The sequence below is a fragment of the Triplophysa rosa genome, linkage group LG25, assembly GCF_024868665.1.
Source record: "Triplophysa rosa linkage group LG25, Trosa_1v2, whole genome shotgun sequence".
Classification (NCBI taxonomy): Eukaryota; Metazoa; Chordata; class Actinopteri; order Cypriniformes; family Nemacheilidae; genus Triplophysa; species Triplophysa rosa.
In genome coordinates, this window is record NC_079914.1 from 11,077,952 (window position 1) to 11,102,841 (window position 24,890).

The window sequence follows — 24,890 nt, forward strand, 5'->3', positions numbered from 1 at the left end:
TTTGTAACGTGGCAGTTCCTAATAAGTTTTTTGTCTAAAAAGGTTTTAAAGTAAAAACGATAAACTCCCTGCAAGTTTTTATTTTAGAAAATCATCATAAAACTTTCGCAAAAACCACTCTCTCCTCCGGAGGGCCTCGCACCCCCCTTGCGACGGCCCTGGTTATACTGTACTCATTTGTTTACCTGGCAGCTGTCGCGTCTCTGCGCATGCGCCCTCTGCCATTAGCGTTTCATTCATAAAACAAATACTTCATCGGTGGCGTCAACCAGCGCGTAATACGACTGATGTTATCTGATAAAACCTTGTGCATGCGGTCTGTTTATCAAAAGGTCGGTTCTTTTGTGGCTTTTTAAGTTTATTTCATTCGATTTGTAATTGCAACGAAAACTGAAGCCATATATGAATGGGCTATATTTGAAGAGAGCTCTGAGTTTTTTCTGGTCGAAATTGTTAATGTGATACAGTTCGTTTGTATATGGTCTATGTAATCTGAAAGCTAAATAAAATTAGTCAAATACATGTTTTTCCTCAAGATTCATTATGAAAGCAGTATAATATATCGCCATATACAATGTAGTACAATATAGCCTATTACCATAATTTTATTATAGCATACCATAGTTAAACTTTCTGTAGCAAAACTGTAGCTCATTCTGTTTATTCTGTAGTTCAAAAAAGTTACATAAAATACAATTTGAGTTTGTTTTTATTAGCTTAATTAGATGTTAAAGATATTATTTACTTTATGTTATTTATATTATATAAATCATATTTTTGACATCATTTCCATAAGAAACATTAAACTGAAACTCATTGAAAGTTCTCTTTGAGTAAAAACGAGTTGACTCTTTATAGTCAGCCTCTCAGTCCGTGATCATGTTCATGTCGCAGTCTCTTTTATCATGCCTCAACACATTTTGTTGATTCGACACGACACCGGATCAAATGGAACTGGCATAGTCTATCAACGCCATCAGCAATGTACAATTGCGGCCCCAGATCTGTCAAGCGAGCGACTCAAAGAAAAATAAATATAACATAATTGTATGCATTTATTCTTTCACAAATTCAAAAAATGGACCATAGTACAGGTTTACTCAAACTCGGGCATCTGGTAAACGGTGTGCAGGACAGCATGTGTTAAATCACTTTAGTTCTTTTGAGACTATTTATATAGATTATGAGAATGTAAGTTCTCTTAAGATCCCTTAAACATTTAAAGAAAACAAAAAATAGAGGTTCAGAATGCAAAGAGCATTCCCTGGAAGAGATTTACATCTCAATGGGACTATCCTGATAAAATCAAATCAAAATGAGGAATACCCAAAAGCTCTTACACCTGAATATTCTGATTATTTATTTTGGTCAAAGAATTTGAACTAATTGATGCTTTAATTCATTTGAATATTGTTGATGTTGTTAAATAATTTAATAGTTGTAAGTATATGTCTTCATTTATTTCCTCATCGTAAATCGTTTCTTTTTATACTTTAAACCCTGTTGCAAAAAATTTTCTAATCATTTTTTTACAGAATGTGTCCACTAGTTCTATTCTAGTAGAATAGCAACAGCATTTCTCACCCCTATGTGGAGGCAGCAGGGGGGTGAACACAACTGACCACACCACATTTATCTGTCTCGGGCTGAACGCAGTTGCCCAGCAGGGGTGCGGTATGCTTTTGTCCCGCAGGTCAGGCCGGAGCAAGATAAAAGCGTGTGCGGGTGGACAGCATTTGAGAATTGCTCGAGTGCGGATACATATGGGTGACTGTTTTTCCGAAACACCTTTGTGTTAAAGTCTTGTGTACGTCTGATCCCCCTTCGACGTCCATTTCCTTTAATGGAGCCCACAGGGCAATAAAACATCAAAGCTCCCGGGGCTCAGCTCGCAGGTTGGCCTTTCAAAGTTTGAGAAATTGCGCTCAAAGCTGGTACTAATTTTAACCCGTCGCTTATTTCCTTTTTTCTTTTTATATTTTGTCTGCCTTTGCACTCTTTGGAGCTTTTTTGGAGTGCACCGAGCTTTGTCTTCTTGAGGGAATAAGAACATCTGGGTTTGTAAGAGCAAGAGTAAAGTAACAACCTTTGGAGCTCTGCACGTTTCCTGTGTTTGGAGATTTAACTCTCCTCTCCTTTTCCGTGCGTTTCTGCTGGGTTTGCAGCTCTGCTTAAGGTAAGATGGCAAACAAACATGTCAACCCTCTTTTGTTCTTATATTTCACTCTTTTTCTCTCTCTCTCTCTCTCCCTGTCTGTTTGTTTTTCAGCAATGGTTCTTATTCAGCAGGGGGGAAGTTGAGGGTAGACCCGAGGAGCTGACAGGATTCCTCTTTAGTCCGCACAATCGAGGAGAACTGGCCAACAGCGGATTCAGCTGTAGGTATGTTAACAATGCTCTGCTAGCTCTCTGTTTTGTGTTTTGAAACGATAAAATGTAGCAAAGGAGACATTTGAAGGCAAATTTCACAATCCCTGCTTTCGCGCGTTGGCTTGTGTTTAACAAGGACAAATGCTGTTTACAAGCTACCAACTTTCTGTGAAAGTCTTCTATTGTTTTAAGAGAATGTAACGGGGATTGAGAAGTTCCCAATTCTTTGTCTGAACACGTTAGCTTGTGTTTCTTAAGTCAAGAGTGCGCATGATGTCCAAGTCGATGCTGAGTCATGTTTAAACATGCAGTTTTTGATGAATGAGTATTGAAGGGTTTAAAGTCGAATCTGACTTTCCAAACTCGTTTTTCTCATTACATTTACAAAACAGTTTTGAAAGGGGAGGTTTGGAGCATGAGATCAGATTTATTAAAATGCATGTTGCTCAAATTAAAGTACTCAAAGCTTGTTTCAATGATTTTGACATTAAAGGGACACTTCACCCAAAAATGAAAATTCTGTCATCATTTACTCTGAAGTGGTTCCAAACCTGTATTCATTTCTTTGTTTAGTTGAACACAAAAGAAGACGGTGGAATGTAAAAACAGTTATGGGGTACCATTGACTCCCATAGTATTTATTTTCCCTACTTTGTCGGTAAATGGGGGATGAGATCTGTTTGGTCACTGACATTCTTCCAAATATATTTCTCTGTGTTCAGCAGAACAAAGAAATGTATTCAGGTTTGGAACAACCTGAGGGTGAGTAAATGAAGACAGAATTGTCCTTTTTGGGTGAACTATCCCTTCAAATGTCAGTGTGATTCAATGACAAAAGCCTTGTCTGACAACTGTGCTGTCTGGTTTCTTTGGCATTTGGCTACATAGGAAGTTACCAGAAGAAGTGCAGTTCACATGCTCCTTTGATCACTGGCCTGAATTCATTTCCAGAGATTAACCCCTTCATGCCCATGCTGTTGCATTTCAGACTTAAAATAAATGCTGTTTGTGCCAGGGTTTGAGGCTTCAATTAAAATTAGGGCTGTCAAACGATTAATCTCATCCAGAATAAAAGTTTGTATTTACATAATATATGTCTGTGTACTGTACATATGAATTTTATATTTATGAAAACATACACAATACACATGTATATATTTAAGAAAAATGTATATATAATTTCAGTTATTGGTAAATATAAATAAATACATGTAAATATTTCCTAAATATGTATACATGTATGTGTATGTGTTTATAAATACAAAATTAATATGCACAGTATACAGACATATATTATGTAAACACAAACATATATTCTGGATGAGATAAATCGTTTGACATGGCTACATAATTAAAATGTTTCAATAAATCACTGAAATGTTAACTATTGTAATATTTGTAAACTATTAATACTGCAACTTTTGGTAATCATTTGGTTAAAAAGAAACAAAAATAAGTTATTGAGCAAGTACAGAAAAACAATGTTGAGAACTGTCTCTTTATCTTACTGCAATTCAAATCAGTATGTTTAGAATAATGATATATAAGTTGAGCTGTCTGGTATGATTTCATGAGAGATGTCGGTTTGATGTCATTTCGCTTTAACCCGCGTAAATATGAATACATCAAGAAACCTGCAATTTTATGTTACAAACAGAGACGGCGATATACAGGCAAAAGTAACAGTCTGCACCTTTAATATTACAACTAATCCTCTTGTTTCTTGATTTGTTTTGTTTACCTTTAGTTCAGCACATACTAGCTGGAAATGACCGAAAGACTTGTCTAAAGAACTACCCTTGTGCTGAAATTCCTGTTTTTGAGCCGGCAAACCAACTGAACTTACCGAAAAGATGGCAGTGACTTTCTTTATTTTCACCGTTACCTTGAGCTCCCTATGGACACATGCACAAGGTTCGAGTCTGGTTCAGGTAAACACAGGCCTCCAGGTAACAAGGGGCCGATCTGTATTCGTCACAGCAGGTGTACTCAAGTTCCGCTCGATGGGGGCGACTGAGGCCTGCAAGGTGGAGGTGGTGGTCACTGAGCCCGTCACACAGAGAGTGGGGAAGCTCACGCCTCAGGTAAGAAAACAAATTCAGTTTCAGCAAATTATACCCATGTAGTATTTACTAAATAAACTATTTAATGTTGTCTTGCAGGTCTTTGATTGTCAGTTCTTACAAGATGAAGTGAAGTATGTTCACAACGGCAGCCCACTATTAGAGGAGGACACAGTCATGCTGAGGGTCTACAGGTTAAAACTGTGTTGTCATAATCGTTCCTTTTCCAACAGAAAAGAGAGAGTTCACCCAAAAATCAACGTGTCCATAAAATGGAAGTCAATGGGGTCCAATGTGTTTGGTTACCAACATTCTTCAAAATATCTTATTTTGTGTTCTGCTAAAGAAAGTCATACAGGTTTGGAATGGCATGAGGGTGAAAACAATTATGGAAGAAATACAATTTTGGAGTGAACTATCCCTTAACTAACATTTAGCAGTTGTTTTGTCAATTCAAAGCTTTTTTTCATGTATTAATAAATCATGAAAGTGTCCTGCTGCAAAAACCATTAAAGTCTAATGTCATTTCCATAACATTCTCTGCGTTTCTTCTTTGCACACTCAGGTTTACAGACACAGTGACTTTCGTTGAGACTGTCTTGCTTAGGGTCAAGGTTGTAGAACCTCAGAGAAGCTTAATAGAGTTCGGAAGTGTCCCTCTGGTGGTTCCTGAGTTCTACGGGCTCTCCAACACCATCAACAGCACTGTCCTCACCTTTAAAACCCAGGCTGGTGTGGTCTGCACCGTCCGTCTTCTAAGCTCAGAGATCAACATTTCAATGCTCGGTCAACTGGTGGTTGAGGATCACACAACTGTACAGGCGTCTGAGGCTGGACCAAGAATAGGTATTTGGATTTTGAATACACTAAACGATTATTTTGACTCTTAAAGGGACAGTTCGCCCAAAAATGAAAACGTGTTCATCATTTACTCACCATCATGTCATTCCAAACCTGTATGAGTTTCTTTCTCCTGCAGAACACAAAAGAAGATATTTTGAAGAACGTTGGTAACCTAACGACATTGTCCCCCATTGATTACCATTGTATGAACACAAAACCTCCTGGAGACATTTCTCCAAATATCGTCTTTTGTGTTGCACAGAAGAAAGAGTCATATACAGGTTTGGAACAACATGAGGTCGAAAACATGACTTGATTCTCTTTGAAACATTAGTCCCTTACTGTAGATCATCTTACCTTCCTTTAAACCTTTCAAGGGCGGCATACTGGAACCCCCTGTCCAGGAAACAAGGCATGTGACCACAATACAAGCGAAGTAGAGTTCTTGAAGACAGATTGTGCGGCGTTCCTCACTTCAGGTCTGAAGTACCAGCACCTCAGCCCTCCATCACCTGAGATCGATTATGTCCCCATCAGGGTGGAGTTCAGGGACCAGTCTTCACGAGCTTTGCTGGAGGTAAAATATCACACAAAATCAGATCCATATAAGAACATCACACTGAAGGCACTGAATATCCTTCTCCAATCTTTTAGACTGAGAATATCTGGTTACCAGTACTGATTCAGGGTGCCATGCAGAATCAACCCCCTCATGCTGCCTTCATGTCGATGTTCATCCTGGAGGTGGATCAGTTCATCTTGACTCCCATGACGACCGCTGCCCTGGATGCCAAAGACGATGAGACCCCTCAGGCTCAGCTGATCTTTAACGTGACCAAGCCACCAGCGGAAGGATATATAACTCATTTGGATGATCACACCAAAGTCGCCTCCTCCTTCTCATGGCAAGATCTGAATGAGATGAAGATTGCCTATCAGCCACCAAACAGCAGCTATACAGCCAGGAGAAATTATGAGGTTGGTTTTTTGTGAATGACTCTTTCTTCTGAGGAACACAAAAGAAGCTATTTTGAGAAATGTCTTTTGTGTCCATACAATGGAAGTCAGTGGGGGACAATGTTGTTTGGTTACAAAAATAATAAAAAAAAAATAATTTGTGTTTTGAAGAAGAAAGAAAGTCAAACAGGTTTGCAATGACATGAGGATGATTGGGTTAAATATTTCTTTAAATGTTTATGTTGTACAGGTTGAGTTCGAAGCCATTGACGGCTCATTTGCGGCAAGCTCACCAATCCTGATGCACATCTCCATCCGTACAGCAGAGACCAACTCCCCTCGAGTCTCATGGAATATGGGTCAGCAGATTTACTGAATTATATATAATATGATAAAAATAGAAATGGTGTTATAGGCTGAGCAACTTTATTCTTACAGGATTGGATCTGTTGGAAGGCCAGTCCAGACCCATCACTTGGGAGAACCTACAGATTGTTGATAATGACAATATAGATGCTGTGACACTCATCGCTATGGATGGGCCTCTAAATGGACACTTAAGTGTTAGAGGTAAAAATGTCTTAACTTCATTTAATATATTATGCTAAAGACAAAACTCCAATAAAAACTTAGCAGTTATTGCATGATACAGAACTTAGAATGAACGATAGCACTGAAATTTTATATTCATTATACATCCAAATTTCTTTTCATCCTTATTCATCACTTGTGCATTTATCAGATGCTTTTGTCTAAAGCAACTTCAATTGTATCAGCATTCGAGTCAAACGTGTAAAGTGCATCCCTGCTCACGACGTGTAAACCCGCTCTTGCCATGTGGCAACCATCTATCATGCAAGAAACATATGTCCGGGTACCCTGCATGAGTTTGCTAATCAGGTGTAAAATGCTTTGGCGACACTTCGCCCAGGGGCCCTCACGACCAGAAGATGTCTTTAGAGCCGTAACGTCTGTCCTTCCACTCCAGCGGACAGTGAGACAGCATTTGGTTCGCACGAACCTTGAATGAAGCAGATTGTAAAGACTTATGGCATTTCATGCCTCTGCGCAAAGGCCAGATGTACAACACAAGGTGATTTCGCTTCCCACAGACTATTTTAAGCCAGCTTTGTGGACTGGTGACAGTCTACGTCTAAATAGCATTTTCAGATGTTTATATTTACAAACATGTGTGTGAAATGAAGAACTGGGTTCAGATTCAACAGCGATGTATGAAATTAAATCTGTGGTTTGTCGTATGTAGCCATTTTGTTGTAAGGGACTAAATGGGTGATTTCTGGTTTCAAGTATCTCTAGGTTCCTGATCAGCACCGGCCTCCAGACTTCTCAAACAACTGTTTCCATGTTCAACCAACCGCTTCTATTAATTGGTGTTTATGGTTTTGAGCTATACGTGATTTGCGATCCCTTTGGCGTAGAACAGAATCAATTCCTACCTTTGGCTCCAAATCCACCCAGCCCCGTCCAAAAGCATACGTTAGTTCTTTTTACAATAAAATGTTTGGACACCCATTGAGTTCTGGTTTAGAACAGACAGATCTCTCTTGAGAACCTAGATAAGGATTGGGAATTCCTCACCTGGACATCTAACAAGTGACTCCGGCCCTTGGGAAAGTTCCCATTCAGGTAGTCTAATGCCTTTGGCCAAATGGAAACATGCCTCTGCTTCTGCCCAATGTCCTCATGTGATGGAGCCTGTTTTTTTTTTGGGCCTGATGCCCACAGCCACCTTTGGGCCCAATTACTTAGTTGTTTCTCCATTGGACTCGTGGCCCTTTTCCCCCTGATGAAGTTGCTAATTGGGTTTGCTGTGTAACCAGTCATCATTCAATCTGTCTGGTGACCTTGCCCTTCTGTCTCCCTGGCAAGCAGGATGAGCTCTGCTTCACGGTGGGCGCCAGCCATCGCCTGGGAAGGACGCCATTTTTCTTTTTGTTTTCTGCGTTGGGATGAAGGCAGCGTGCGTGCCCACAGGCGAAAGTGAAACTTATTTTTCACATTTTCATCCAACCGAAAGAGTAAGATTGCAAACAAGATATACGTCGATAATATACATAAGTAGATGTAGAGGACATCAATTTAGATATAGATATACATAATATAGGTTTAAATGATATAGATAATAAAGCTATAGATTAAATAGGCAATAGACATTTAGATTATATAGATATTAAATAAAATAATAGATATAGATCATATAGATTATACAGAATAGTAGAGATATAGGTTATAAATAGAATAGAATAATATAGATTTAGATTAGATATGGATGATATGGATAATATAGATGAATAGATACTGATAATATAGATTTACATATATATATACTATACTATATATATATATATATATACGAATATATATATATATACTAATATACATATATATATATACTATACGAATATATATATATACTGTATATATACTATATATTATATATATATATATATATATATATATAATAAAACAATAGATATACATAATATAGTTACTGATTACACAATAATAATATAAAAATAATAATATATAATATAATGACAATAAATACAATAAAATATCATAAAAAGAATAAGAGTATTATATAATATATAATATAATATTAATAGATAAAAAATAATATAGATTTAGATTAAAGGTCTAGAGTGGGATTTATTGCGGCTACTAGCAGTGAATCTGAGAATTGCAACAATCTCTCAGTCCTTCGCCCACCTCTCCCTTTTGAAACACGACGGTGGCCACCACAGTACGAAAAAGATCTCGTCGGCTGAGACAGCGTGTCTTCTCATGTTGACGCAGGGAAGAGATAATGCAGGCATTAGAAAGACTGTAGAAAGAGCGATGTCTTATTTATTACATAAAATAAAGGGTCTGTGGATTTTAATATAAAAAGAAGGATAAAAGTCAGGACCTGCGTTAATATTATAAAGACGTTCCAGCAGAGACGCGTTAGGACCTGCGGTACTAAGGCTTTTAGCAGAGATACTCATAGATATTTATGGAGATACTTTCCAGCAGAGAGACGTTGGAGAGAAAGATCATCTAAAAATCACCCTGAGGAGGTTGCTTTGATTCGCATCAGTATTTGAGTAACATTGGTTTTCTGTTTGTTTGAAACCAAGATATGTTGTTGTTGTAATATTAACTGTGTGACGGAGCAGTTTTGAGCATCACTGTTTATCTGGAACCAGTGTGCTGCTTGTATATTCTTGTGTCGTCTTCGCTTATTTTAAAACGCGCTTTGTAGAGCTCTTTGTCCATGTAGGGCTACTGTACAAAACATGCCGGCGAATTCAATGTATGTAGGCCTGCTCTGTATGTAGATATAAATAGCTTATTCTAAGGTAATAAAAACATAACGGTTCATTACGTAAGGTCTTTATACACCTCTGAAGAAATAGTTTTGTATATTATATTGCATTTCTGTCAATAGATCCTCCTAAAAATCCCACAGTGCTCCTTTAAATATGGGTGATGTAGAGTATTTACATATAGACAATGTAGATTAACAGATTTTGATAATTTAGATGATATACATATGGATGATATAGATAATAAAGATTTCAATTATATAAATATAGATGATATAGACCATACACAGTAGATTAATAGACATAGATTATATAGATGTAGACAATATGGATAATATAGATTAAGATAATTAGATAGAATTGAACCTAATGTGATCAATTCATTGTCTTAAACTGGAATTAATGAACTTTTGGCTTGTCATTAATCATACATTCAGATGATTTTTTTGAGTAACAGCATTCTTTATTCAAGGTGGCAAAGGTTTCATGTTTAAGGTGAAGGATCTCAGAGAGGGGGTTGTGGTCTATCACCACTCTGACAGCGACACCACCAGGGACTACATCGTCTTCCGCATCACAGATGGCCGCCACAGCATCAGACACAAATTCCCCATCTACGTGCTTCCAAAAGACGACACCCCTCCTTTTCTCATCAATAATGTGGCCTTTGAGGTCCAAGAGGGCGGTTCTGTTCGGGTGGAAGAGTACATGCTAATGGCCTCGGACTTGGATTCCAGCGACGACTATATTCAGTATCAGCTGATCACTTTACCCAGAGCTGGACAGCTGGTGAAAAAAACGTCTAGACATGAACCAGGTCAGTGGGGTTTATTGCCAGGATGGGGTTTTATATATCTGTCAATGCAATTAAAATCAGTGTAGTAGTTCAAGTAAAACCTGTTGATCTTAACCGATGTCTTCATGTCAACCAGGTGTCCCAGTTAAGAGTTTCTTACAGAGGGACCTGTTTCAGGGCCTCATCTACTACAGGCATTTAGGGGAGGAAGTGTTTGAAGACTCCTTTGATTTCATCCTCTCAGATGCCCGTATGCCTCCAAATCTGTCTGACAGACATGTAAGTCCCACCTCACTCAAGTAATAACAAATATCTGGGTCTTATGGAGTTTGTCAGATGAACGTTGATGTTGTTCATGCCTTTGAGAGGTTCTTTAAGAAGGTTCCACCAAGGTGCACTACACAAAAATATAAGCTGTTTGTCTCTACATCTATAGACGGTGGTGATCCATGTGTTTCCAGTGAAGGACCAGTTGCCTGTGGAAGTTTCTGGAACGGTCCGCTCCATCACTGTGAAAGAAACCGAGGTCGTTTACATCACTCAGAGCCAACTACACTTCAGAGATACAGAGAATCCAGATACTGACCTCATGTATGTGATCACTCGTCCCTGTTTCAGTCCGGGAAACACTAGGTACAGTATATATTTATTCTCAGAATGAGGTTTTGAAAAGTATTCACTTTTTTCTAACATAAACCTTCTCCAGACTATCAGATGCAGGCAGGCTGTTTTATACTGACAGCACAAATGCGATGAAAAAAGACGCAATGGTTCCAGTGCTCAAGTCATTCACCCAGGTCTGAAACGTGCACCTCTAATGCATCTTAAATACTAAACATCATTTTGGTGTATGTAAAACCCAGTTAAACTCTTAAAAAAGTGCTTCAAAAGGTTCTTCGATGCCATAGAAGAACCTTTAACATCTGAAGAACCGTTCTGTGTCACAAAAAGTAAAAAGTAAGAAAGAGATGGTTCTTTAAACAACCATTGATTGAATGGTTCTTTGTGGAACCAATAATGGTTCTTTGATGGCATCGCTGTGAAGAACCTTTTAAGCGCCTTTATTTTTAAGAGTGTAGTTGAATGCTATCTTTAATGTCTTCCACAGCATGCAGTGAACCATCACAAAGTCGGTTACATGCCCCCAATAGAGGATATTGGTCCTGACCCCCTCTTTGTGCAGTTTGCATTTTCTGTAAGTGACCAGCAGGGCGGCGCTCTCACAGGGCTCACTTTCAACATCACAGTAACACCCGTTGACAACCAAGCTCCACAAGTGAGTTGTTCACTATTAATGTTTCTATTTTTGTGTATGTGTATTTTGCTACAAAAGATTTAAAAGTTTCATCATTGAACTGAACAGACACAGTATTTCTTGCTAAGCTTTTCATAATCTTTTTTTCAACATAACTACAGGTATGAATCGCTGTATTTGTCTCCCAAATTCACAGATGTTCACTAACTTGCTGAGGGTCGAGGAGGGTGGCGGTAGTTTCTTGATGGGGGAACACCTGTTGGTGCAGGATGTGGACAGTTCAGAAGATCAGCTCAGGGTACACGTGAAGACTCAGCCACAGCATGGAAGACTGGAGCTGCAGGGCACCACACTGATGGAAGGAGACGGCTTTAGTCTGCAGGACCTAAAAGCATTGAGGGTCAGGTAGGACATAAAAATGCTACAGAGGGAGATAATTCATTCATGGTTTGGTGTAAGGTTTTGATGGATCAAAACCTTTGAGCAACCAATTGTACATCCATTTTTTTTATTAATGCTTTATTATGTTTTAAGGTGAATTACTGGAGGCCCTTTTATGATCTATTAAGAATTGAAATCCCATCTCTGTCATGACAGATATATTCATGATGATTCAGAAACCTTGAAGGATAGCATTGGACTCACCATCACCGATGGAATCAACTCGGCGAATGGAGAGCTTTTAGTTCAGGTATATTCTTAGTTAACCGTTTGTTAATGCAAACAAGTAAAATATAATCAAACATACTTTATATTATAATATATAGTAGATATATTTTAAATATATACCTTAACACTTCCATATCGTGCTTCCCTTACTGTATTTTCTCAATAAATGTAATGGATTTATTTTTGTATTTAGATCTTGCCTGTGAACGACGAACCCCCAAAATTAGGTTCAGATTTAAGAGCTGAACTGTCATGCAAAGAGGGCGGTCGCGTCCAGATTACAGTTGAGTACATCTCGGCTACGGATGAGGACAGCGAGGATACTCGTCTAACATACATGTTGGCCCGAACACCTGCACATGGGGTTCTACAGCGAAATGGAGTCACTGTGGACAAGTTCTCTCAGCTGGATGTGCTCAATGGACTCATCTTCTACCTGCACACAGGTTAGGACAGTGTTACTCCTAAAACTTAAAAACTCTAAAATTAGCATTAATTTTATAAATCAATTCAACAGGGCTGTCACAACATCAGATTTTCACAATATCATCACAAAATCTATTAAGATCAAATTAATAGCTCTATCAGTCCAGAGCTTGAATTTAGTTTATTTTGTGTTTCTCTTTTTGATTATATTAATCATCATGATTTATAATTATGATTATTAATATCATAGTTATTGTCAATACTGGTATATCGTGGCAACCATACAACTGAACAATAATTTATAATAAGATATATTACTTTGAGGCCAATTCATGTATTCATATTATTATAAATAATATATTTTATTCCTTATGCTGTGGTCACAGTTCACACGAATTAAGCGATTTGCGTGAGTAAATTACACATGAAGTCAATGCAAAGACGCGAATACGCACGAACTTGCGGCAGGCGATGTGAATGATGCAAATCAGGCGGCGTTTGGTGTGAACGTTTGGTGTGAACACAGCATAAGTTTGCAAACCCACTTGAATCGTATGAAAAATGCTGCAATGCCCGGCCTCCAGTCTTACCGTTTTATTTAAACACAGAATTAAATACATAGTAATAGATTGTGAATGTTATGAATAATTACAGCTCTCCAATACACTTCCCTCATTCAATAGGTGGTGAGATTGGTCCAGATCCTGTGTCAGACACAGTCACACTCATAGTGTCTGATGGAGAGGCTGGAATAATGGATGGCTGTTGCCCCGAGGATGCTCTACCCCCACCTGTCCCCCTGCATGGGACACTTCCGGTCTATGACCTCAACATCACTGTGGTGCCTGTCAACAATCAGATCCCTGCCATAACACTGGGTAAAAATCTACTATAGGGTCTGTAGTTGTCTTGGGGACAAAAAAGACAATGGGCTTTCATGTGCTTGCATTGCACTGAATGGATTAAACGGCACACACTCTCGATTTAATCACCAAAGCATTTGGCAAAGGTGTAATTACTTCATCCTAATGACAATCCGCTTAAGTAATCAAGCAACCAGGACATGTCTGTGCTATAGGCATGTGATGGACCGCAGCTTGGTGAATCGCTTAATCGCCGTCTCGCATGCAGCCAGCTCAGGGAGCCACACTAAAGCAAGCATTTCGATCCGAGAAATGGTAGTCAAGAGGTCTCGTAAGCGCTATGGCCAAGATGAGGGATTTAACGATAAATCCCAGGCCTGAAATTTAACTTTACAGTTATCAATGCAGAACAGTGACCAGAGCGAAACAATAAGCGAATGACAGTGGCTAGGTACTGGGAATGCTTGTCGGGAGGTAGGCACACACGCCAGCTGGTTAAGATTGAAGACATAGAGCAGAGTAGTTGTAGTTAAACAGCACAAGAAGAAAAAAGATACACATTCCCATGAGAGCAAGTGGACACAAAAGAAAGACAATAGACGACACGCTACTCATTGTGTCTTCCCTATATTTTCCTCATTCAGTCTCAATTGTAATCTCTAATTCGGTTAATCCTTAAAATAAAAAAGACGGATTATCCAACGTTACGTATCTTATCTCGCCTGCTCTGCGAGAAAATGTCGGCATGTAATTAATTTGCATTGAATAAAGGCTGGCACTTTTTCTACAGACTGCTGGTCATTAATTCCTCTCCGTGTTTGAGGGCTCCATCCAACCACAACCTCACCAGAGCCCATTCTGCATTCATTATTTATCAGTGCAGTAAATGGTAGCAGATGCCAGTAAGCAATGGCATAATGGCTTTATCAACACCCAGGTGGCAGCGTGCTGGCCGACAGCCGAGAGAGAGAGAGCGGAGTGTTAGTGGGGTGGCATAGCAGGCTTGAGGAAAGAGGAACTGTAAGATAGAAAGATATTGGGACTTGTGCAAGTGAAAAAATAAGCATCCTTCTGTGATAGCAGTGTTCTTTTTCTTCTTTCCATCAGGTGGTATGTTTCTGGTAGATGAGGGTTCCAGTGCATGTTTGTGTGGGGGGGTGTTAGAGGCCACTGATCCTGACAGTCATCCGGATCAACTCATCTTTCACTTGGTGACCCCACCGCAATATGGATTCCTGGAGAATGTTCTCCCGTCTCCTGGCTTTGAGAAAAGCAATGCTGGACTCAGAGTTGGTCAGTAGCATTCTCGAGGCTTTCTGAATGTAAATTTGCTGGTTCTACACTGCAAGAAAGAAGTTCCTTTTTGGCAGTGTAGAACAACATTTGTCTATATATTTTTTTTTAAATAAACTTAAAATAAAATATATTCTCTTAAAACATGCAGTTATTTTGCAGTATTGAATCAAAGATCACACCTTTAATTCAACTTCTAACATTTAATCTGTTTATTCTACAACCTTTAATTTTAGTCCACTAAGTCAAATTTTATGAATAAAGTTTCTTTTAGCCAGCTTCACCTCAGCTCAGGGTTTATCAACTATGTCCAGTCATTAAACCACGGCGTGGAGCCTACAGCCGATTTCTTCACCATCAGCGTCAGTGATGAGATTCAGAGATCTGCACCATTGCCCTTCTACATCATCATCAACCCTACCAACGATGAAGTGCCATCACTGCTGCTTGGCAACTTCTCAGTAAACCTTGCTTTTCCACATGCTAGCTGTCTGGTATCAGGACTTGATTTATCAATAAACAAACTATCTTCTTCAATAGGTCATGGAAGGAGGGATGAAGGACCTCAGTCCTGATATTCTAAACGTAGTGGATGTTGATATCCCAGTAGAAACACTTACAATCACCATCCTGGTTCCTCCCGCCCATGGAACCCTCCTCAATGGCATATATGGTCTTGAGATGAGTCGTTACAAAAGCTTGAGCCCCGAGGACCTAAACCGAACATTGGCGGTTCTTTCTTTTACTATACAGGAGCTACAACAAGGTCAGTTCTTAAACAAGTGATCAAATGTTTTCCCAGTGGGATTCATCTTGGGTATCAGCTTGTTAGAGTTTGAGAGGACAGTGTCCCTTCTGTGGTCCAACCACCCTTGTGTGCCTTCCAGAGGGCACTGGCTTGTTATTACTATGGGTATCCAGGCTTGCAGAACAGATGTTGCAGGAGACAAAGGTCACAGATTGCCTGCGGTGCTCTTGCTTCATCTGCAAAGTCGCTCCGACTGCTCCCTGCGCGGCTAAGTTGCGGCCGCTGCGCACGTGGTACTTGGCGACCTCACAGCTTTGCTTGTTAGCGAGTGATAAAGAGCCTTTGAAACATGGGTGACTAGGTCATTGACGAAAGGGAGAGCATTCACAGATGAACTAGTAAATTTAGATACAAAAGTTTTTGAGAGTTAGCGACATCAGTCAAAGGCAGCTATCGAGGAGCTAGCCTAGCAGTCACTTGAAATCGCTATCAAATAACTTTCTTTGTTCTGCTGTGATCTATAGGAATGAAGATCATGTATATGCACGATGACACGGAAACCCTCAAGGACACTTTCACCATACAGCTGACAGATGGTGGGCACACAGTCCAGAGGACTGCGTGCGTTCGCATCATACCAGTCAATGATGAAAAGCCACGGCTACTAAAGTAAGGACGCCCTGGGACAAATTCAGAGCCAAAAAGGCGGATGAAAGCGGGAATGTGTTGGGGGTTTTAGTGGGGGACATTGGACAGAAGCTGATCTTGGATAAGTTTAGAGAAGGGGGTCAATACAACCTGTACCTGTACCGCACATGTGGCTGGGGAATTTGTCTCTCCCTGATGGAGTAGCTTAGAATTACGTTACATCCTTGAGTAAATCGCTAATTTTTATTCCATCCTTTTCTCTCAGATCAGCAGGATTTGTATTTACACCCTCCACCGGATGAGGGTGTACATGTAAGCTTCACAACAGCAGAAGTAATACGTGTTTTTGGCATAGCCTGCTTCCTTGTTGAGGTGTCCTCACGGACAGGCCGGTCCTGGTTGCTTTTCTAGATGTGAATACGTATTTATTTATTTAGGATTCACTGTAGCATAGAGACTTGGCATCGGTTGGTTAAGTGTCCAAAGCATCTTGATCTCTGTGCTCAGAAATGCAGGTGTTGATGTCCAAACTTTGGAGAAAAAAGTAATCTCTAGTGTGGTGCTAGAAGCAGAGGACCACGACACTCCCGACAACCAACTTTACTTTATACTCAACGCAGGTCCCAGATTTGGCCTTCTTCAACTCTTGGTTAGTGAAGATGGATAGTCCTCGATGTGATATGCAGTGTATTTGAAAGAGCCATTATTGTTTATGTAATGATGCATGTTTTCTTTGATCTCCAGACAGAAGAAGGATGGATTGATCTGAGTCCAGGTCAGAATTTCACCCAGGAGGATGTGGAGATGAACCGCCTCCGGTACACTCACACTAAAATCGTTGGCTTCAAAGGTCACGACAGGCTTCACTTTGTTCTCAGTGATGGGGAAAACACATCACCTCCGCAGACTTTCTTCATCTTGGTTCGGATTGTTCAAAAAGGTGAGTTTAGTTGATCAGAGGGTCTGCATTGTACTGTCATTAAAATGAAGGTGAAATACTGAAAAAGCATTTTACCACCTCCCACTTTATTTTATAATGTTGTCGAGGCATTGAAATATAACGAAATATAACGCCACTCCAAATTTTCTTCAGTGCAGTTATAGAATTATCATAGTGACAGTCCAATCGCTATATTTGTTTTCCTCTCAACCCAAGTCCAAGGAAAACAACTTTGTTGACAGATTAAATCTGTACATGCATAATTAAAAGCACTGGCACTCCCTATGGCTAAAATGACTTTGCCAGTTGGGTGAACATGGAAGGATGGCAGCCATTGTCCTCTTGGCTCCGTTCTGACTTATCCTGTAGGAAGAGAGGTGAGAACGTTCTGGCGTGCAGGATGGGCCGCCTTTAAACGGCCAGCATGAATTATTAACAGAGCAGAGGCCAAACATCTGTAGTCCTACATCCCAGCCCTGTCCCTTCTGCCACAACTAATTCTCACATGTCAACAAGCTTATCTGCACACACACTCATCCCATGTGGAAAAAATAAACAATTCAATATTGCTAATAGTGCTTTTGCAGTACAAGCATTGTTACAACCAAGTTTACTTGCCGCACACAGGCGACATTGCTCTCATCACTAAACCTGTAACCCTGATGGAGGGAGAGAGAGTTACCCTGACCACTGATATTCTGATGGCCACAGACAGTGGAAGTGCGTCAGATGAGCTCATATATACTGTATCGGTTCTACCTGCACATGGACACCTGCACATGGTTCAGACTCCGGGGGTTCCTGTGTTCTCTTTCACCCAGATGGACGTGGCTGCCAACCGGATGTGCTACACTCATGACAACAGCCGCTTTGCTGACCGCGATTCTTTCAGGTCAGTGATTTTCATTGTTGTTTTGTTAATTATAACAGGTCTGATCTTGTTTTAGTATGATTTATTAGTATAAAAATAGTACATCATTATATCAATTCAGAAAAGCTAAATCTAATACAGTAACATGTACAATAATGTATTTTATAATAGGTGATATGATGGGAGTTTTAAAACCATATGAAACTCTTTTCCTTAAAATTCTTTATGCTAGCCCACTCCAGTCCTTTCAATACAAAATTAGAGATGATGTAAAAACAAGAGACGGATCACTTTTGCTTCGTCCGCATGCTTTTTCAGGCCAATTTGGCAACGGGCTGACTTCAATCAGGGTGTACAGTTGACCTGCGCCGTCTCATGTGAATCTATAACCGGGTTTGTCACCCAAAACTCTGGCTTGCTTTCCTCATTGGGTCATCTGGGAGCAAACAAACCTTCCCGAGCCAAGCCTGACTAGAGGCGGGTGGGCCTTCGAAGAGAATACGGACCACTCTGTGCCAATGTGTTCAGTCGGCACAGCATGGGGCGGTATGGGGGCCAAGCGCAGCGTGTGGACACTATGCCATGTTACTTTTTCACATTGCAAATACAATGGTTAATTTGTTTTTTTTAGCAAATTCAAAGCAAAAACAGGCAGGCGCTACCTAACACCTGAGCGATACACCTACATGTCAAACTCTGACAGCGAGGTTAAAAAAAGAAGAGATCTTTGCGTCTCCCATTGCTCTGCCATGACAGCTGATGATAAATGGCCATTATTAAGAAAGTAATAATGCCCTGGCATTGGTTATATGCCTCTAAGAGATGCTGTCCAAAGACGGGATCCCAGGGCACAATTACTGTACCAAGCAAATACGGGACAATGGCAATGCCAGATGTTGCACCAGTCTGGCTGCGAGAGTGGACCTGCGTGCCGGTTGCGAGTCTAGTGCGAGGTGGCAGTCGTGTTGTTTACTATGGCTGGCAATTATCAGCTCCAGGGCAATCTGTGTTGGGTGGCAGATTGCCTTGGCAGAGGGTGGAACGGGGGACTCAGCCTGGCTTGTACCCCTCCTTGTCGCCTTTTCTGCTCGATTATGTCAACCATGTTGGATGACGATTGGAGCTCTTTGACTGACAAGCCTAAAAACAAAGCAATACACATGTTTTTTAGAGTGATCACAATTTATGCTCTCATACAGCTTTGTTGTCACCAATGGCGTGACCTCCAGAAGTGGCAGCGTTCTGTTCATCGTGGAGCACAGTGACCGTATCCCTCCCACCCTGAACATTAACAAAGGCCTTCTGCTCACAGAGGGCACTGTGAAGATCATATCCCATGAGCACTTGAAACTGAATGATCCAGACACAGTTCTGGACAACCTCACCTATATCGTTACTCAAGGCCCACGATATGGGAAGTTGCTCTGGAGAGGATTTCCCCTTTCAAAGCCACGTTTCACGCAAGCGGACATTAACAACATGGATCTAGCTTACCACCATCTGAACGGGCGAGCTAAGATTGACAGGTTCACCTTTCAACCCACTGATGGATCTAACACGGGTTATTTGGAGTATGGACAGCTGAAGAGAGAGCCTGCTGTGTTCACTATACAGGTAGGATGTTTCTCCATCTAAGGACGTTCAATCACAAGTAATGATTAAAAGTCATTGCAATGCAAATGTAATCCTTGAAGAGATCAGAAACGAACTCAGAAATTAAAATTCTTGCATTTACTCATGTTGCGTCATTACAAACCTGTATGACTTTACTTCAATGGGTTCCAATAGAGTTTGGTTACAAAATGTATTATTTTGTGTTTAGCTGAAGTAAACAAGTCATACATGTTTGGATTGACATGAAGGTGAATAAATGATGTCAGAACTGTCATTTTTGGGTGAACTATCCCATTAAAAAACTGTACTACTCATCCTCAATGTTCGTTTCTTGGAAATCAATTTAGTACAAATCAGGTAATCTACTGTTTTTGTTTTTTTAATGACTGACTGTGAAAATGTAAATATTTGATCTGAATTGGAACAAAAATATACAATATTAATAGTTACCACAGTTATGTTATTATTGCTGATTTAAATACAACAATACAGTAGAAGCGTCATTTGTTCTCTTTACATATTATGCTTTCAAGTCCAAAAATTGCCAAATGTCCAAATTGCCATTGTTTTATTACATTTTATCACATTATCATTTGTCAAAAGCTAAACAATAATTGTTTACCAAGTCATCTTTACAGGTACGATTAAAAAGCGGAAAAAGCATAAAAGATAGACATACAAGTTAGTCGGTATGGCGACGGTTACCACGGTAATTTTTTGTATTATGGTTGAATAATAATCATCCTTTAGTTTTAGCCTAGATAACGTAACTGTCATGTAAACAGCTAGAACACAAACTGAGCACTACAGGAGATCAACGGGTTAGCGTAGAGGTCCCTGTTGGATTGCATATTAAACGGAGAGTTGCGGACGGCCAGGTGCTCGCGCAGGTCCGCTGCCGTTCACCGAGTCAACCGTCGCTCTCTCGAGGCCTCTATCCACATTTAATATTCCGTTTAAGCGGTCAGCGGGGCGGTAAACGTGCTGGCCGCACTTCCCGCCCTGTGCACAGGTGTATCGGCCGAAAACTATGGTTTTCGTACCCGCGGGAGCGCGCACACCGTTGGTTGAAGCTGCGCGTTACTTAAGCCAAAAACGCGCAACCTTCGAGACCCCGGCGTGCCATAAATGATATATAGGCCTAATTTATCTTTTCATACACAAGACTTTACCTCTTAAAAGACAAAGAAATAAAAAATATTTTTTTGTGAAAGGATGCGTTTTTCTGGTGGGCAATAAATGTTTTGCATCATAAAAAAATAAATATGATAGTTTTAATGATATATTATTAATTGTGTTTGTAATATTATGTTAATTTAATTTATTATTAAATTGTTTTTTATTTGGTTTTGTCATTTTACTGTTAATGAAACTAAAATTAAAATACATGTTTTGATTGCATTATATTTATTGGGAAAAAATTATGGGCTGGATAGATAGATTTAACTATATAAAACTGCATTTATACTGTATAAAATATATGGAAAAGTATATGAATACTAAAATGTTCAAATTTCCTATATTTTTAACGTTTATTGTAAGCAGTGACTCTCAAATGAACATTTCTCCATATGTAACACTGTAATGCTTCCCTCTAGTGGTAATGTTGCATGAATGCACTTTAAATGTCTTCTCTCTTTAGGTTGCACTACTAACCTAAGCCATCATTTTCATCTTCACAGATTGAGATACTGGACAAGACACCACCCAATATTGTAAACAAGGGCATTCCAAGTGCTGTGGAGAGTATTCAAGATGGCAAACAAGGCATCTACATCACTTCCAAAGAACTGCAAGCCACCGACCCAGACAGCCCCGACGACACACTTGAGTTCACAATTCTGAGGCCTCCACATTTCGGTTACTTTGAGAATGCCCTCACAGGCAGGTGCATGGGTGGCTGATGGACCGTCACTATAAATGGCACATATATCAGGTTAATGGTGGTGTAGAAATAACTTGTTGCTTTATAGGTGCCTACATCAAAGGGCGCTTCACCCAGAAGGATGTGAACCAGAAGGCAGTGCGCTATGTCGTACCTGTGGACATGGAAGTGACATCAGACAGCTTTGAGTTCCAAATCACAGATCCAGCAGGAAACACAATGCTTCCTGAAGTGTACGTCACCTCGTTGTAGCGCACATAAATTATATTTATAAAAAGTACCTACAAAGTAAACCTGAAAGTATACTTTATTAAATTTCGTTCAAAACAAGTAAACAAATACTTGAATACATTTTTGGGCCCAATGTGATTTTGCCTTTTTCAATTACCAACACAGGATGGAACTCAGGTGGTCCCGTGTGGAGCTATCTGCTTCCTGTTATCGTGTTTGTGAGAATGCAGGAACTCTCGGTGTGCAGGTGGTACGCAGTGGGAACAGCGTAGATCCAGCGTACGTCGGCATACAGGTGTGGTTTATCGTTTTAAAACGGCATTGGCGTGTCACATGCATCTATATTTGCACTGACAGAGTTAATCTTTTCCAAAATGTTATCACACAGGTGGAAGAGGGCACGGCCAAGGTTGGGAAAGACTTCACTCACAGTTCGGCCAGTCTTATACAGTTTGATCCAGGTGGTTATCTCATGCATTTTCCATTTAGCCTACTAAGATTTGATGTATGTTGAATATGTTGTATGTGCACATTGTATATGCACTAGGTGTGCACGTCAAAATGTGGAACATCCACCTCAAAGATGACGGTTTAGAGGAGAACCATGAGAAATTTGAGGTGATTCTAAAAGCTCCAAAAAATGCAGTTTTGGGACAAAGGAACAAGGCCACAGTTGAGATTGTGGATCCTAGAAACGGTAAAATCTGACCTGCACCATTCCCATATCACACAGTCTTTCTGCTATATACAGTACGTATCATCTGAGAATATTACCTCCAGGCAGGTGTAATCAAGATGATCTTATTGTTGAAGAAGATGACACAGAACATCCTTTTCTAAGCCCACCAAATGTCCAAGAGCCCGAACCAGCACTGGTTGAGGAATTCACTCCAGACCCAAGAACCAGGATCTTCTCGGACAACTATCCGCAGAGAGGGGACGTCCCATATCGTACCCAGTTTAGCCATTTCGGTGAAGGAGAAGCTTGGGAACAGCTGAGGATTCTGGGTAGAAACAGACACAGAGTGAGCCAGCAACCACACATGTGACATTTACTTCATTACTTCACTTCGTTCATTGTAGTGTGATTGTGGTTTTAGGTGCATCTGCCAGAGGTGGACAACAGAAATCAAGAAAGAGTTTGGACGGTAGGGTTTTCATTCATGTTTTCAATACTGAAACAGTTCAGAAAAACAACATGACAAGTTCATATATTTTTTTAGTTTCATGGGCTTTTCCCAGTGAGACGAGAGGAAAAGGCGCCCATTCCTCGTGTCCATTCTGAACTGGAGATCACTCCGATCTGGTCCTGGTCTGGATATTCTGCCGATTCGGAATCAGTCGAGACCCCTCAGAGGGACTCGGCCTCATTTGCAATGAATTCAGGTGTGCAACAACACAAGGTAGGCTATGTTGTCTTAATTATTCAGCCAATATTTAAAAGAGTGTTTGGGTTAAAGGAAAAGCACACCTCATAATCAAAATGGTGTTATTTTTTACTAACCCACATGACGTTCAACATGTTTTAAGACCTCCCGGCATCTTCGGAACACAAATAAAGATATTTTTGGTGACACCCGAGAGATTTCCAGACCTCCTCATAGACATCATGGTTATAGTTGTTGTCAAGGTCCGACGGGAATACTTTATGTGCGAAAAACAACCCAAAATAACGACTTTAATCGATATATTCTCCTCTGTCTTGTCAGTCTATATGGTGCACGTTCACGAGAGCACTTCGACGCTGGCGCATTCGATTTGAGAATATATCGATCAAAGTTGTTATTTTGGATTGTTTTTCGCACATAAAGTATTCCCGTCGCTTCAAATAATTAAATTGAGCCACTATGTGCGGATGGACCAATTTAACGATGTCTTTAGTACTTTTCTGGACCTTGACAACAACGATAACCATGATGTCTATGAGGAGGCCTGGAAATCTCTCGGATTTCACCGAAAATATCTTTATTTGTGTTCCGAAGACGCCGGGAGGTCTTAAAACATGTTGAACGTCATGTGGGTGAGTAAAAATGAAAGGAAAAGTTCACATCAAAATGGTGTTAAATACTTAAATACTAAAATAATGTGTTGCACTGGAATAAATGTTATATATTTTTTCTTTTAAAGTCTCAGAAGTCTGTTAGCATTGGTTGTCCCAATGGCTGGACTCACCATCGGAGAAACTGCTATATTTTGGGCCCTGGTATTGCTAGCTGGAGCAGCGCGCAACATGCTTGTATGCTGTAAGTTACACCTTTTGATTGTAAAGGATAAGTATACATGTGTAAATATTTGCATATTTACAGACTTCATCTTTTCCATCTCCAAATTAGGTTTGAAAGTCACTTGACAAGTGTGCACTCCAAGACTGACATGAAGTGGATGTGGAAGTTTGCTGGAAAGCAAGCGTACTGGATCGGTAAGATTATTTATCATCTGAAACGTTCATGTACTGTAATTTAGCATTTATTTTCCTGTAATTAAGAATGCTTTGATGTTATTTATGCAGGACTCACAGGCAGTCATGAAAAGTGGTCTTGGACTGACGGCAGACCTCTGACATTCTCAAAACTCAAGAAGGGACCAGGGACCAACCATCAGGATCCCAACAGCTTGACTGCCACCTGTGTTTTGGTCCAAAGTCAGAAGATGTGGATCCCAAAAAGCTGTATTAACGGATCAGAACACAGATACATTTGTTCAGCACCTGCACAAATCAGTTAAAACAGATATTTAAGTTATAATTGTCATTTTTGTATTGATTTGAAATACACTAAAAACGTATTACTGAAGTAAAACAACGTCTTTTTGTAATGGATGCTTTCTGTTGTGGTTAAATGCCATATAAAATTGTGATAATACAATAAAAACTATAAAAATAAAAAATTCGTTATAAAAAAATAAAAAGGAGTCGTTCATTTGTGAATGGCGAACGTTTGCACACAAATGTCTGGTTAAACACTTTAGTTACTGTTTCTACAATAAAACCGTGCTACTGTTTACCATGCCATAAAATAAATAGGTACAAAAAATCCAGAAATAGTATGAAAGGTTCTGAAAAAAAAGTAGTTTAGTTTTAGAATAGAAAC

General features: G+C 39.8%; 1 protein-coding gene across 5 annotated transcripts; it reads left to right on the forward strand.

Annotated features, from left to right (window-relative positions):
* Window positions 1-18: 18 nt before the first annotated feature.
* On the forward strand, window positions 19-24,812 carry frem1b (Fras1 related extracellular matrix 1b). Of its 5 annotated transcripts, XM_057325998.1 has the most exons (39): window positions 34-332; window positions 1,536-1,895; window positions 2,006-2,176; window positions 2,270-2,382; window positions 4,118-4,454; window positions 4,533-4,627; window positions 4,999-5,279; window positions 5,654-5,853; window positions 5,931-6,254; window positions 6,484-6,592; window positions 6,672-6,803; window positions 10,035-10,379; window positions 10,495-10,637; window positions 10,795-10,991; window positions 11,065-11,155; window positions 11,467-11,634; window positions 11,810-12,018; window positions 12,211-12,304; window positions 12,476-12,728; window positions 13,392-13,586; window positions 14,679-14,864; window positions 15,129-15,325; window positions 15,405-15,630; window positions 16,137-16,281; window positions 16,768-16,909; window positions 17,005-17,200; window positions 17,828-18,092; window positions 19,271-19,685; window positions 21,368-21,569; window positions 21,659-21,803; window positions 21,967-22,096; window positions 22,190-22,262; window positions 22,349-22,498; window positions 22,582-22,826; window positions 22,902-22,949; window positions 23,025-23,204; window positions 23,929-24,044; window positions 24,135-24,220; window positions 24,311-24,812. In XM_057325998.1, the coding sequence occupies exons 5-39, from the start codon at window positions 4,224-4,226 to the stop codon at window positions 24,523-24,525; spliced, it is 6,429 nt and encodes a 2,142-aa protein (XP_057181981.1). In that variant the 5' UTR covers window positions 34-332; window positions 1,536-1,895; window positions 2,006-2,176; window positions 2,270-2,382; window positions 4,118-4,223; the 3' UTR covers window positions 24,526-24,812. The 5 variants fall into 5 exon arrangements, with proteins under 5 accessions (XP_057181984.1, XP_057181981.1, XP_057181980.1 ...); XM_057325997.1 differs by having other exon boundaries at window positions 1,536-2,176; XM_057325999.1 differs by having other exon boundaries at window positions 1,536-2,176; window positions 2,270-2,378.
* Window positions 24,813-24,890: the final 78 nt, after the last annotated feature.